General features: G+C 40.3%; 1 protein-coding gene across 1 annotated transcript; it reads left to right on the top strand.

Moving 5' to 3' along the window:
• Positions 1-7,458: 7,458 nt before the first annotated feature.
• Positions 7,459-13,150, top strand: LOC137169325 (uncharacterized). The gene is made up of 7 exons (XM_067572418.1): positions 7,459-8,015; positions 8,221-8,529; positions 8,633-8,899; positions 10,618-10,662; positions 11,905-11,991; positions 12,083-12,111; positions 12,286-13,150. The coding sequence occupies exons 1-7, from the start codon at positions 7,955-7,957 to the stop codon at positions 12,367-12,369; spliced, it is 882 nt and encodes a 293-aa protein (XP_067428519.1). The 5' UTR covers positions 7,459-7,954; the 3' UTR covers positions 12,370-13,150.
• Positions 13,151-15,603: the final 2,453 nt, after the last annotated feature.

Raw genomic sequence — 15,603 nt, forward strand, 5'->3', positions numbered from 1 at the left:
TTTAGCTCCTCGTCTCTGCTGGAGGCTAGCAGCTCCAGGCTACATTAGCTGCTACTGGCATAACACACCTGAATCTGTACAGTTGAGTTGAGTTGCATTGTGGGTAATGTAGGCACCGGGTTTTGACGAGAAAGAAGAATGCATGGAATAAAAAAAGACAATATCTGTCTTATCTTTGGTTCTGCTGTATCATAATTTATATCCTTTTTCTTTTAAAACGTCCATCGTGAATCCGACAACATTATGAGTGCAATATTAGATTGGTTGAGTTTCCTACCAGTTTCTCCCTTAAGTTAACAAGCAACACCACCAGCTAGAAATGTATTCTTTAATGTGACAGGAAGTGCCTTGTCACGTTGTTAAAGTTGGCATTTTATGTTCTGATCCACCTCCTTTTATTTAAGAGAACCAATTCAAAGATCTGCCACCACGAGAAGAAAGGCATCTTAAAAACCTTATTTCATTTAGGGATGCAAATGTTTTAAAGCCTTTAAATGAGGAATTCATTTTTCAGTAAGCACATTAAACACAAAACAAATGACCTCCCACTCACAGCAGAATAGATCCAAACATGTTATGATGCTCTGGTGCTATTTTGGTGACTTTTTTTCAGAGGAACACCAGCCCTCCATACCCTAACCCTCAAAATATACAGTATCTATGCAGGTTATGCTGCTTTGGTGCTGCAAGACATTTCTAAATCACATGCCTCTTTTTTCTTAACAAATGATTGCTCATGACGTGTTCTGTCATGCTGCCCATACGCCTTAAGTCTCGAGCATGCACTGGGCAGTGGATAAAGACCGGGGGTTGGAGAATATCCTGGCAGTGGGGGGTGGTAAAAGGGGCAAAGTCTGAATGGAGGGGGGTACTAGAGCGTCCCAGGGGAGGCAGGGGGTCGCCATAATTGTCCTCAGCTCTGATGAGCCTGTGTTGGAGTGAATTAAATAAATTGTGGACATGCATTAGAAATTACCTCTGGTTTTTCAATGGCACAGCTGTCATTTTCTGAAGTGCTTCTGTCATTTGCCTTCTTGTCTCTGAAGAATGAATGGAAGATTAACAAATGACAACTAGACTTAAAAAACTTAAAGTGAGGGCGTCAAGAACAGCTGAACATATTCAATATTGTTATTTTCTCTAAAATGTGTCATAATGTTTCATTTTATCAGTAATTTATTGTCAGCTGCTCGTTGCAAATACAGTAAAAATGCATTCTTATATATAAGAAAAGGTCTGTGCCACCATGCAAGGGGTACTTATTTCAGCAAGTCATAAGTAATATAAATTCCAGTCAAATTTGTTTCAATTTAGACTAGAACCAGAATCAGGTTTATTGCCAAGTAGGTTTGCACATACAAGGAATCTGCCCTGATGTTGTGGTGCATTACAGTCAAAAATATACACACTGAAGAGAATAAAATGAAATATACAAAATATCGACCAGGAATGTGCAAATGTTCGTAGTGTAAACAGTATAAGCAGTGTGAAATTATTAATAATAATAATAATGATAATACAAATTGCGTTAATGAAACATGCCACGTTAGATCAAAGTCACAGATGAGCAAATATGAGATTATGGGGGTTTTATGTTAATATTATGCGTTATGTTCATGGGGGAGGTAGAGTCTGTGTCAGTGGGAGTCTTGGGCCTTGTTGATGAGGTGGCTGCAGACGGAAAGAAACTGTTCTTGCGGTGTGAGGTTTTGGTCTTGACAGACCTCAGCCTCTTGCCGGAGGGGAGCACCAGAGATGAGCCCAGTGAGGGTGGTGTCATCCACCAACCCCAAGAGCTTTACGGACTGATAACTGGAGGTGCGGCTGTTGGTGTACAGGGAGAAGGAGACTGGAGAAAGGATGCAGCCTTGAGGGGAACCGGCTCTGATGGTCTGGGAGTCAGAGATGTGCTTCCCCGGCTTCACATGCTGCTTCCTGTCAGACAGAAAGTCTGTGATCCACCTGCAGGTGGAGTCGGGTACATTCAGCGGGGAGAGCTGGTCCTGCAGGAAAACCAGGAGGATGAATGTTTTAATGGTGAAGCTGAAGTCCACAAACAGGATCCTGGCGTAGGTTTCTGAAGAGTCCAGGTGCTGGAGGATGAAGTGGAGGGCCATGTTGACTGTGTCTTCTACCCACTCGTTGGCTCTGGATGTGAGGTGGGACAGCGCAAGAACTTCATGACCACAGAGGTCAGGGCGATGGGTCTGTAGTCATTGGTCATTTCTGGTATACAGACAGTAAGCACTGGTGCTCCCCATGGATGTGCCCTCTCTGCACTGCTCTTCTCCCTCTACACCAACAACTGCACCTCCAACGACCCAGCTGTTAAACTCCTGAAGTTTGCAGACGACACTACGGTCATCGGACTCATCCAAGATGGTGATGAGTCTGCATATCGGCGGGAGGTTGAACGGCTGGTGCTCTGGTACAGTCAGAACAACTTGGAGATGGAGATGACAGTGGACGTTAGGAGATACCTCTCAGCACTGCTCCCCCTCACAATAACCAACAGCCCTATGTCAACCGTGGAGACCTTCAAGTTTCTGGGAACTACCATTTCTCAGGACCTGAAGTGGGAGACAAACATCAATTCCATCCTCAAAAACTCCCAGCAGAGGATGTACTTTCTGCAGCAACTGAGGAAGTATGGCCAGTTCAAAACCATAGTCAGTGAATATGTCCTGTGCACATTCATCATGGTCTGGTTCGGAGCAGCCTCAAAACAGGATAGGAACAAGCTGCAGTGAACAGAAAGGATAAAATAATTGGTACTCCCTTGCCCACTCTCCAGGACGTGTATTCTTCAAGAACCAGGAAATTGGCAGGGAAAAGCATTACAGATCCTCACACCCTGGACACAACCTTTTTCAACTCCTCCCCTCCAGCAGGCCCTACAGAACCCTGTATACCAAAACTACCAGACATAAGAGCAGTTTCTCTCCTTGTGCCGTCACCCTCATTACTAGCTGACCAGTATCATCTGCTGTACCATAGATATTCTCAGTTCTTCAGATAGTTATTACACCCTGCTTCACATCTATAAATACTGTATTGTGCAAATACTCATACATCACAATTTAATTCCCATAGGTGATGCACATTATTGTTGTTTGCAATACCACACACACTTGCATGTATGTATATTATACTGTTTGTCTTTTACATAATCTGTGTATTTCTTGTATATTGTGAATTGTCTGTAAATAATATGTACATTGTCTGTACTGTATATTGTCTGTATTGCTTGAGAGACACCAACGGCCATAACCAAATTCCTTGTGTGTGTTAACATGGCCAGTAAACCTGATTCTGATTAAGTCCTGTGGTCCTTGGTTTTTTGGAGAACGGCAAGCAGGCTGGCGCGTGGCATGTAAATACATCATGTTAAAGTTAATATAATTGATAATTGATTCTTAAAACATGATTGATCCTAATTGCTCCACAGAATTCTTATATAAGGAGTCATATAATAAAACTGTTAATTGTTTGATTACACTTTATACATCAATCAACTCTTTCATATATTGGGATGCCCCAGTGGTCTGATAAGGGAGTTTTGTTGCAAAGGAAAGGAAAGGAAAATTAGATTCAATTCCACTTAACTGTGAATGAGACAAAGAGAGCAGAACATGAACATGCCTCATAGAAGAAACCAGGAGATGAACCTGTAACCTTGTGTTTGTCTGAGGTACAATGACACCATCTGCTGGTGAAAATGAAGAAATGCTGTAGAAGCACTGGCATGGAAATGTAATTTTGTATTGATGTAAATACTGAGAAAAAGAAGAGAGGAGTCACAGCCAGGTCTGCTCAGGTAACAAGTGCATTAATAAAATGTTCAAACTTTTGTCCAGCTCTACATTTCTTTCAAAGATTGTGACAGACTGGACATGAACAGTAGAGCTCATGGGGGAATTGTTGGGTCTTAATTAAATAGGACAGTCTTGACTTGCTCTGTGTGAAAAGTGTCCTGAGATCACTTTTGTCTTGTTGTTCAGAAAAAGTGTGTGTGTGTGTGTGTGTGTGTGTGTGTGTGTGTGTGTGTGTGTGTAGCGGTAGATAGACCAGAGACTCACTAAATTTTTGCAGAATAACTATAGCTTGCTTTCACCACAGGGTGGCAGTATAATTCCAAACACAAAGCGGCTAACTAACGCTTGTGGGATTAGATACAAGCTTGTTTGTTCAATTACCTGAAACTACGAGTTTACAGGACAGCAACACGACAGCAGCTGAGTAACAGCAAGCAGTCAAGAGGAATGTTAAAGTTGTCCTGGTGTTGTAAGCAGCTATGCCCCAAGTCCATATTTAACAATCTGGCCTGTGTGAGAAGATTAAACATTTTGCATAGTGTTTAATGTATCTGTAGTCTTCTTCAACTTCTGTGCCTTTACACAGCCTCTGACTAGTGACCACTCAATAAATCAACTGACCACTTAAATGTTCTTTTTGAATATGATCAGAGTGCAGCAAATAAACAGAACACAGACAGGAAGCTCTCTGCTGCAAACTAAATGATATGCAGCATTAGGTTTATACATTGGGACAGACACTTCCTCCCAAGTCTAAAATTGCATCATTCATTTTCTATGAAACTCTTGTTCCTGTTAAGAGTTTGAATGTCAGTCAAATATAGAACACAGTTATTAACAACTTGAACTTCCACAGAATAAATGCATGATGACACTGACAGATGACCAAATATAGTAGAGTGTTTCTGACACAGCAGCCACAGCCTGAGTTCTGTCTGTTGACAGGAAATGTTTACACAGAGTATCTGATTATGTCATTGACAGGTTTGTGTGGTTTTCTCCATGTTGTCAAATTGCATCAGATAAGACCCTAGCTAAGGTTAGTTCAGCCAGCTAACTGAATGGCTCAAACAGACTTAAACCATGTAACACACAGCTTTGAAACTATTTTATTGGTTGCAATGTACACTGTCTGCATTCGATTTGTGTGACAATGTCCTCTTTGATTGGATTAAAATGTAAATATTCTTCCCACTTTATGTTTGCCTGCTTGATTTTACTTAATGTCTTATATTGGACAGTAATGATCGAAACGTCTTTTTACCGTAAGTGTTGCAATATAGGGGCATTTGCGGGGGATACAGTGATTCGTGACTTAAAAAGAATGTGGAAGGAGGGTAAAATGGTTGGCCCCTTGAACTCCCTACTCCTGGTGCCCTGAGCTGAGTGTTTGGTTATTCTGGTGTTGTTACTGAATGAAGGAATATTTTTTGTCAGGAAGGAGAGAAAAGAAAAGAATATTTATTGGATCTTAAAAGCTTTTGTGTTTTTTTGATTAAGGATTGTGACATGAGTAAGTATTTGGTCTAAAATAAAGATTCCTCAAAAGGTAAAGAGCATGTTGACATGAAGGTCACTGTGAAGGTTCATGGTCCTAAAAAGAAGAATCCACACAACAGACAGAATAAGAACAATCATAACAATAACAACAACAGCAGCAATAGCCGGGGAAGGACGTCAACAGGACTGTGAAGGACCGCGAAGGCTCGGCCTGCAACCCAGGGTTTCCTGTGAGATGAGAAAGCACAAAAAACTCCGGGAAAGAAGCCAAATTAGTAACATGCATTAATGGTACATGAATGCATACTGTTTCCCTTTTGTTTCCTAGGTTCGTGGTGATGGTGATGATGAAGGTGTTGCAGTGACCTACAGCAAGCTTCCTCCTCTCCTGCTGGAGCCTCCACTGATCCCAGCAACCTCTACGCTACCGTTAACAAACCCAACAAATAACAGATCACAGTGTTCATATCGTTACATTTAATTTATAACCGATTAGTTAAAGCTTTCTGATGAGAATGATGAGAACAATTAGCCTTTACTTCATAATAGAGACTTTATCTCTGTGGGGAATTTGTCTATGCAATCTAAACCCTAAAAAGAAATGTACTGTCTATTTTATCCTAACATTCAACTATTTACAGTGTGCAGAACAGACTGTGCTTGACACATGAAGAGAAAGACATTTCAGCTCAGTGATGGTTGTTCTAGTGTTGAGTTAAAGTTAAAATCTTAGTTTTCACTGCTATTTTATTTCTTCTTATATTTTTTTCTCTTTAAGCATGTCTGTTATTTTTTAGGGTGTAATAATTTAAACATTTATGTGTCTGTTCAGTTTTGCTTTGTTATGGTACAAAAGTGTCAAAAGGCAAACTGAGCAGAGGTGGGATGTGATCATGTGACATCCCCACTTGGTGTCATCCTTGAGAGTCATATATTAAACAGCTGAATATGGAAAGTGGAAACTATAAGAAATCAAAAGAGGTTGTAGATCTATTGTACAGTTTCACAGTTTAAAATAAAATTCAATTTATGTTACAAGCTTCTTTCAGATTTTCTTAGAAATTTATATTTGTGTTTGGTGCATTATTTTAGAGAGAGATTAAACAGGACCTATTATGCTTCTTTCAGCTCTAAATTTTTATTTTTGGACTCCACTAGAGCAGCTCTGCATGATTCACAGTTCAAAAAAACTCATTTATCTTATACTGGCCCTTTATGCAGCCCCTCAATATACACAGTTTCTCTTTACACTCAGTATAACAGTATAACTTTACTGTCAGTGCAAACCAAACATTTCCTGCTTTATTGCATCAAATTAAAAGCTTTCAAATGACTATATAACTTTTATTGTGAATAACTTACAGGAATTAAACATGTTCCTCACTGAATTAGCAGAGCTTCGTTAGCGGCGCTAAAAACCGGTGGAAACAACAACACATGGAGCTATTTGTTCAGCGGATCAGTTAGAAATAATGCAGGGAGGAATAGTACAAGCAGAAACAACCACAGTGATGATGATGTTTGATGAAGAACTGCAGACAACCAGCACACCTCCAACAGGTAAACTACTTATTTTACTTTGCTGTGCTGTGTAATGACGTCATGGCTTGGAGTAACTACTCCCGGAGCAGAGCAGCCAAGTCGCGCGCTGTGCACGTAGCAGATGTCCATATAAAGAAATCCATCACGACCTGACGTCAGCTCGAGCTGAAAGTAGGAAAAAACAGAAAGTGAACATTCAGTCTGAAGCTGCAGCTTTCTGCTCACAGGGATTACTGCTACATACGTTTACCTCGTTATTTGACACATCGGCCACTTTTAACATGAACATCCCACATTGTGACATTATATATATATGTCTGAAAATAAGGAAAAGCAAAACACATCCCCTTTAAAGCAAATACATCACACACTCTTCTTGCTTCGTCTGACAACACACCAGTGGCACTGAATCACAGCTTCCTCCTCTGCTGCTGTTTTTTTTAGAACATCTTGGTACCACTTTCCTCTATGGTGCCTGTAATTACTGTAAAATTCAACAAATATGATGAAATGTGAAAATGTACAATACTGTGCAAAAGTTTTAGGCACCCTAGATGTTTATATTCTTATCCATTATGCAATACCATCAGGGAGGTGACTGATCGGTCCCAAATATATTCATGACATGACAATGACCCCAAGCATACAGCTAGAGACATAAAGAACTATTTCCAGCAACAAGAAGAATGATGAGTCCTGCAACAGATGGTCTCTGATCTCAACATCATGGAGTCAATCTGAGATTACATGAAGAAGCACCTGAGACGGCCTAAATAATAAATCCACAGAAGAGGAGAACTGCTGCTGTTTTAAAGGCAAAGCTGCTCACAGCAGATATTGATTTCATTTAGGTTTCTGCTGTTTACTCAACTTTGTAAGAAGTTAATTGATAAATTAAAACAATTTATAGCAATATTTTTGTAAGCATTCTCACTTTATTTTTAGTGCCTAAAACTTTTGAACAGTAATGTACATTTCCGCGAAACTTATAAGGGAAGTCACTATGAGGAAGTGACACGTTTCTCTTCAACACGCACCTGTTCAGAGACTCTGACACTTAAGAAAGAAGGAGCAGAAAAAGCAGACAGAGAGGCACGATGGCTGAATTCAAATGGATTAAAATGTTTTTATTTCTTATACTGGAGCTTCAGATTACAGGTAAGGACACATAGAACATACCAGAAACATTTTATTTGATTAAAACAGACAACAGCTGTTTGTTTTTAACCTGATTAGTTTAGTAGACTCCTACAACCTGCAAACTTCTCTTGAATCTAAAATTTTCTTCATGCTATCTGTCAGAATAAAAGCCATGTTTATATTTCAGTTTATTATTCATGTTTCTATCACCTCTTTATCACAGCAGTGACTGGACAGTTTTCCTCCGTCATTGTCAGAGACGGAGATGATGCGACTTTGCCTTGTGAAAATGTGTCAGCCAATCAGGATAAATGTGACAAAACTAACTGGATCTTCAGTAGTTCAAACCCAGTGGATCTGGTCAAACGTGGACAGATTCATGAAAATACCAAAGTTAAATCAGACAGACTGAGTGTTACAGCGGACTGTTCTCTGGTTATAAAGAAGATCACACAAGAGGATGTTGGTCGTTACCACTGTCAACAGCACAGATCAGGACAAGACTCCCAGCTTTATCTGTCTGTTATTAACAGTGAGTATTTACATTATTAAGTTTTCAGCTCAAACTGTTAGAACAATAAACTGAAACATTACAATAATTGATGAAGCAATTTTGTCTTTATGTTCTTCACCAGTGAATAAACATGAAGACAGTGACTATGTGACGCTGTCCTGCTTTGTGAGGACACATGATCGATGTAGACACAGAGTGAAGTGGCTGAATGAGGGTCATGATGCGGATGAAGACATGATAATACCACAGGATAGCTGCTATGTTACAGTGAGATTTCCTGCTTCTCATCTCAAGCTGAAGTCAGCATCTCATGAGATATTTCAGTGTAAAGTGACAGATGGTTACACTAACAAAGAACATCTGTTTACCTTCAGCCCTCCGTCCTCAGGTGAGAATATGAATTATCACAAACTACAGTTCAGTAATGAGGGATCAATATTCAATAACCTCTAACCCTTCTTTCCAAACTAAGTGTTGTTGTATAACTAACAGGAGACCATTGATGTGTGAAGTGATTCTGGGGACACTATAAGAGTGAAGTCATTGAATATTGTTTTAAGTGTCTCTTTTCGGTCTCTGCACCTTCGTCTCACAGTCAGCTGTACATAGAGAACAATGTTATTAGTCCGGCTCAGAGGACGGCTCACTGAAAATAAGGTTGTAGCTTGTTGTCTACCTTACTACGGTAGGAAAGAGGCCTCGTTTGTGTTTTAACAATGTTTCTCTTATGAATTATTGACGTGTTCATCACTCTTAAGTGTCCTCTGGAAACACTTCCCTTGTTGTTTCTGTAATGTGTTGTGTTGTGGTATTTGCAGTGTGTTTTCTAAATGCTGCACATGTGTTGTCAAATTGATGAAGATGTTTTCTTATTTTGCTGGTGTTTTGTCCATTTGCATGAGTTATCTTAAGTTGCAGCGTGTTTGCCCTCGTCAGCCACCATATAAACCATTTCCACAGAAACATACGATTGCTAATACTTGAACCAAGCCAGTCAGACGCTGGCTGAAGTGAAGCATCATACTGACTTAAAAAAACCAAAAACATGCAAAATTCACAAGAGGTTGATGTCACTCACGTTGTTACACACGACTCAAAACCAGCAGAGGATGAACTTAGACCATATTATCAGAAACTGAGCCGATTCTTTCAGACTTTCATCCAACAATTAAAACATGATATTCCATAAACTAATGTTGCAACATAGTTGAATACAAAAGACAACAACAATAATGATAAAAATAAATCACAACCAAATATATATATGATAATAATAATAATGCTGATTTCTCCTGGGAGGGTCATATTCCTGGATGGGTGGACGTGCTCATAAAGCCAGATCTGTTTTTATCTTGTCATTGTTAGAGAGTAAAACCTCCAGAGCTCTGCTGCTGTTGTTACCACATTCTCACCAAAACACTTCCCCTTCAGTTCTTAGAAATATTTACTTCAAAGATACAAATAGGAACTAACAGGTCTCAGACCACTAAAATATCTTATCTGTTCTTTCCCAGCTGCTGCAGTATCACCATGTTGCATCATGTTGAGCATCAAGAGTCAAAGTTTGACTCTTCACCTGTCTGTTCATGTGTGCTGTCAATCATCACCATGAATCCTGTCTGTTGTTAAACATGATAAAAAAAATGTCATTTTGTTGTAAAGCAGAAACATACTTCTGCTTCACAATCAGTTTATTTGCTTTAAAATCACTTGTATGTAACTGTTATTTAACCAGGCAGATGTCTCTGCTCCACAGCAGATTAGTGTGAAATTTGTACCATCTTACATCCATGTTTTCACATTTTAAAAGCATTACATGATGAGATCATGATCATAAACATGAGGTAGTTATAAATACAGCAGTGGAAAGGAAGTGGTGTTGGTGGTGAGTGGGTGGAGACAATCACCCTTAACTTATTGAAGGGTATTTCCTCACCACAGTTTGTTGGTGTTTGAAGATTTTATTTGTCCAGGTGAGGATGTAAAAACCACAACATCAACACCAACATGAATAAGTGGATAAAGCGAATAAGTCGAGCCAAAACAACTTTCTTTTGTCTTCTGGTTCATCTCTCTGTCTGTCTCTTGTTCTTCTTTCATGTTCAGGTGATGCAACACCAACAACCAATGATACTCCAACAAAACAACAAGGTAGTGATTTAACAACTTGTATCTCTCTGAGTGTAAAGTATGAATGTCAGACTGAGTCTTGGCTGTGGGTGGAGATATTCTCTTATTCAGTTCATCTCAGTCAGTGTGTTCACACACATGTCTGAGTCTCAAACCTTGTTGTTGTTCACTGTTCTCTCTCTTTCTGTCTCTCAGCCTTTGACGCGTAAAGTACAAAACAGATAGAAGAGAAATATTTCTTAATGTCATGTGTAGATTTGTATTTTTGGTGCTTTCTATCCAGTGGTGTTTTTATATGTAAAAAATTGGTGGGACACCAACTACTTCAATAGATAAGCTGCATACCAGGAACACTACAGTACTTGCTCTTGCTACTGATGTGTTTTTTTTATCATGTTATGGGTCCATGCATGGCTCCACAAAACACTTTCAACAACAAAGTGGCTGCTTCTAGCAGTGTGTATGTGAGTGACTCAGAGAGGCAGAGAGAGAGAGAGAGAGAAAGAGAGAGAGAAATTACACAAGTTACATCACCACTGTCACAAGCCTAAATTATACAACACATAGTTCTGACCAAGCAATCTGATTGGTCAACTAGACATTTAGAATGTGCTCAAATCAGCATGACAGCACACCTAGCTGTGCTCAAATGAAAAAAGCTAAAATTATTACTCTGCCATTCATTAGAATTACAGACCGTGACATCGCGCTCACAACAACAGTCCTTTCTGGGTAGACGACTGGAGGTTGATTTGAATTGCGGAGATATGTGAACTTGGCAAACTTGTTTTTTTCTGTTGTCATTTTCAGCCGTAACTGTAACGTTTCAAGATATATAGTTAAACACGGTGGTCCGACGTGGGGGGGGGGGGGGGGGGTGTCTGCGGTGTTGTCTTCCTTTTATATTTGTAAAACTGGATTAAACTGAACTGATTAGGGGTTGTGGGGAAAACAAAACAGACCCTTTACCAAGTGGGTTGAACTCTGAGACTGTGAGACGAGTTACACACACACACAGTCACACACATACGAAACCCGAACCCTTCTCCCCTCTTCATCATTACCTGGCGCCCCGAAACACAGCAAAACGTAGCCATTTTCCCTTCAGTTGAGAGTTTATCTCAGCTCCCACTCCAGCATCCTCCATCAGCTGTGCCGGTGACACGGCGCAGCTAGCTTAAAAATATATGTTATATGTATATCTTTTAACTACAGGAGTCTAAACAGTGAAAAATGTTTTTAATGTTTTAATTCTCTTTGCAGTTTGGTTGAGGTTCATCATCGTGTCTGTGGGTTTAACTGCACACATAATAATCGTTGTATCAGTCAACATATGGACTAGAACTAAAGGTGAGAACATTCACAGAACGTTTATGAACAAGAAGTTTTGATGAACTCAGATTTTTACTGATGAAGCTAAACTCTTTTTTTGTGTTTCCAGTGAACAAATCACAGATGGATGACAATGCTGTGAGTTTAAAAACTGAATATTCAAATGTTTATGTTTGTGGTAGTTCACTATTTACTGTGATTCTATAAAGACAATAAGAATAAACAGTGTTGACTGTATTAGTCTGAAACAAAGGTTGTTTATTTGTTCTATTTAATCTCAGAATCTCAGGTGTGTTGTGTTGTTTTTCACAGGTGCATAATGATGAAGATGAAGATGAAGGTACGGTGACCTATGAAAACGATGGAGAACCTTCTGCTACTGTCAGACTCCACTGATCAACAACTTTCACACCAACATCAACTCACCAGAGTCCACCGCAGTTAAATAACATTTCATCAGATTTTATATGAGAAGTTAAAGCCTTTGTTTGTGTTTTGGTGGGTTTAGGTGGCTGATTCTTTTTTTAACTGCAGCACTGTTTTGTCAAACTTTTCACCCATTTTAAGAATTTAAACAAATGTTTAAAGTTTGCTTTTTACACTGTAGCTTCTTCTCAGTTCTTTCATTATTTGTACAGAAAAACACATTTTTAAGTAACTTTCATTTTGGATTGTTTTTAACATGTTTGTTTTAAATTGTGTAGAATAGACTTTACTGAGCTGGGAGCTCTAATAGAGTCAGTAACTGTCTTCTCTTTATTATAACTGATATTATATTACTGGCCAGTATTTCTCTGTGTTTCCTTGCTGAGCTGCAGTGGACGGATAATAAAACAAAGACGGAAATAAAAAGACTAACTTTAGGAGATTCCCACTTGATTTGATTAACTCTGAGTGCTGAAGCCTCATATTAACTTCAGATAAACTTTGGAATATATTTTTGTACAGAATGAGGATTTTGTTCCTCATCTCTGACACTGGAAGCATGTTAGAAAGGGATCTTTGATTACAGCGATCAAAACCTGTTTCAATGTTAATATGAGCACCTGACTGTTGTTTAAAGACAGACTTGAATAATGTGAACCTGTCCTTTAAACTGCCTCACTTCAAACTGTACATTACTGTTGTATTAATTTGATTTTTCTGGCAATAAAAAGCTGTTTCTAAACTGTAAGAATTTGTGAACTCAAATGGTTTGATAATCTTAATTATGATCGTGTGAGGGTATAGGTCTTTGAAGGTTAAGTGACTGAGATGCAAACACAGGAAAACACCAACAAGTTCACTTTTAGTTACGCACATTTATTACTAAACATTACAGTTACAACAGATTACAAACAAACACACAAGAGGACATTATGAAACTGGTGCACAAGGCTATGGCTAGTGAATGATTGAAGTGAATGACGCAGTTATCTATTGTGTAGTTGGTATAACTGACCTGATAGATGAGATGTTTTGGTTTGCCTGCCCAGAAGATGCATCCTGGCCAATTACATGATGATGGATTCGTGTTAGTGTTAAACTTAATGGCTTAAAGGCAGCAGAATACAAGTATATCTACAGCAGACACATGTTATCGTATACACACACATATTAAAATACTGTATTCATTTTCCTTCGACAAATTTTAAAACCATGTGTTTTCCACTTAAATGTTCTTTTTGAATATGATCAGAGTGCAGCAATTAAACAGAGCACAGACAGGAAGCTTTCTGCTGCAAACTAAATGATATGCAGTGTTAGGTTTATACACTGGGACTGACACTTCCTTCCAAGTCTGAAATTGCATCATTCATTTTCTATGAAACTCTTGTTCCTCTTTAGAGATTGAATATCAGTCAAATATAGAACACAGTTATTGACTTGAAGTTCCCCAGAATAAATGCACGATGACGCTGACAGATGACCAAATATAGTAAAGCGTTACTGACACAGCAGCCACAGCCTGCGTTCTGTCTGTCTGACCATAGAATGGAGGGTTGAGGGACGATGATGGATGTATGGTATGTAGGTAGGAGGGAACGGGGGTGGGGGGGGGGGGGTTGAGACTCTGAGTGGGAGAACTGTCTCTCCAGTCCATTGCCTGGATAGAGCCCCCAAAAAGAACGTCATGCAGAGATGTGTTCAAGAATGTGGCTGGAGTATGGTTCTGGGGAAATCGCCGACTTGTGTGAAACTTGCAGGTTTGCAACCAGGAACATGTAGCAACTCGCCTGGTTTGGCAGTGGAGAGCGGGTCTTGTGGATATGCGTGGTGGGCTAGCCTCTGGTTTATGTAGGTTTGAATTGTTCTGAAGGCTCGAATAAGAATTTACGTGAAGAGAAATGTGGGGTGAGAGAAGACGAGCTGGTCGGTTTGCTTGCTTAAGGTTAAATACGAGGGTGTCTGGGAGTGGCGTCTTTGTCTCCGAAGAATGAATGGGAGTATCAGACGTTGTCGCGTGCCGTAGAACGTCTGTAGAGACATGGATTCTACAACTTTGTCAGGGAAGGGGGTAGGTGGCCTGTACGGGGAATTCTGGAGTAGTAGGCCAGGATGATGATGATGATGATGAAGTCGGGGGCTTAAGGCTGGGTCCGGCCTTACTGACCTTTGGATAACATGCCAAAGTGTGGAGCGAGGCTGGATATGATGTCCTTGAGGATTTCTTGTTTATAATGGTTGGCGACGATATAGCGTGGGAACGAGGATGACTAAGACCCTTCTTGCCCCCAAAGAAGGGGTTCGATGATGACTTGGTATGGTTCATCGAGCAGAGTGGGGGGGGCATGCAGGCAGTTGAAGTGGCCGATTGGAGGTGAACCACCTACAACTGCTGTAACCCCGGAAACGGAAGGAGACACTAACTCAGTGCAGCTGTACGTTGCGAGAACGGGCAATGTGGTTGTCTCCAGAGGGGTCGAGTGTCACGACTTGGTGGAAACTGTGGGACAATCACGTACGAAAAATGGATGGTCTGGCGGTTGAGATGGTTCTTCAGAGTTAATGGCAATTAGCGCTTTAAAATATAGTGGTGTCATGGACCATGCTTGGTGGGCTTCTGAGGGCCGCTGAAGGAGGGATACTGTACGTGGGTATCGACAGGCATGATGCACCTGGATGGGGTACGATGGCCGTCGGAAGCGAGAAGAGAAGTGCATGGCCTGTGATGAGCTTTAGCTGTCGAGACTTTAGCAGCCTGTAATGGGGCTTGAGACTGTCAGGAGCTGCAAAGCCTGCTGCATGAAGGGAGTCAAAGAAAGGAGGAACAAAGGGGGAGATGGTTGAGTGTGGGGGCTGAGTGCGAACTGTGGGATGACCATGTACGGGAAAACTGATGGTCTGGATGGCTCTCTGGAGTTGACCGAATGGAGTGGGTCGGAAGAAGGAAGCTCCGTGGCCCATTGATGTCATGAACTAGTGGTGAGGGAATAGAAGCTGACTGAAGTGCTGAATTGATGATGAATGGTTGTACTGAAGATGATTCGTTGTGTTGAAACATTTTATAGTCGGTTGACAGCAATGAAAGAGTGAGGGCGCACCCTCCATGATGCCTTGAGATTCAGACGAAGGTAGAGTGGATGAAAAGAAAACTGACGGATTACAGTGAGCCATATCGGCTGTGGCTAGAAAGCGAAGAACGAAGAT

This window comes from Thunnus thynnus, chromosome 18 (genome assembly GCF_963924715.1).
Source record: "Thunnus thynnus chromosome 18, fThuThy2.1, whole genome shotgun sequence".
Taxonomy (NCBI): domain Eukaryota; kingdom Metazoa; phylum Chordata; class Actinopteri; order Scombriformes; family Scombridae; genus Thunnus; species Thunnus thynnus.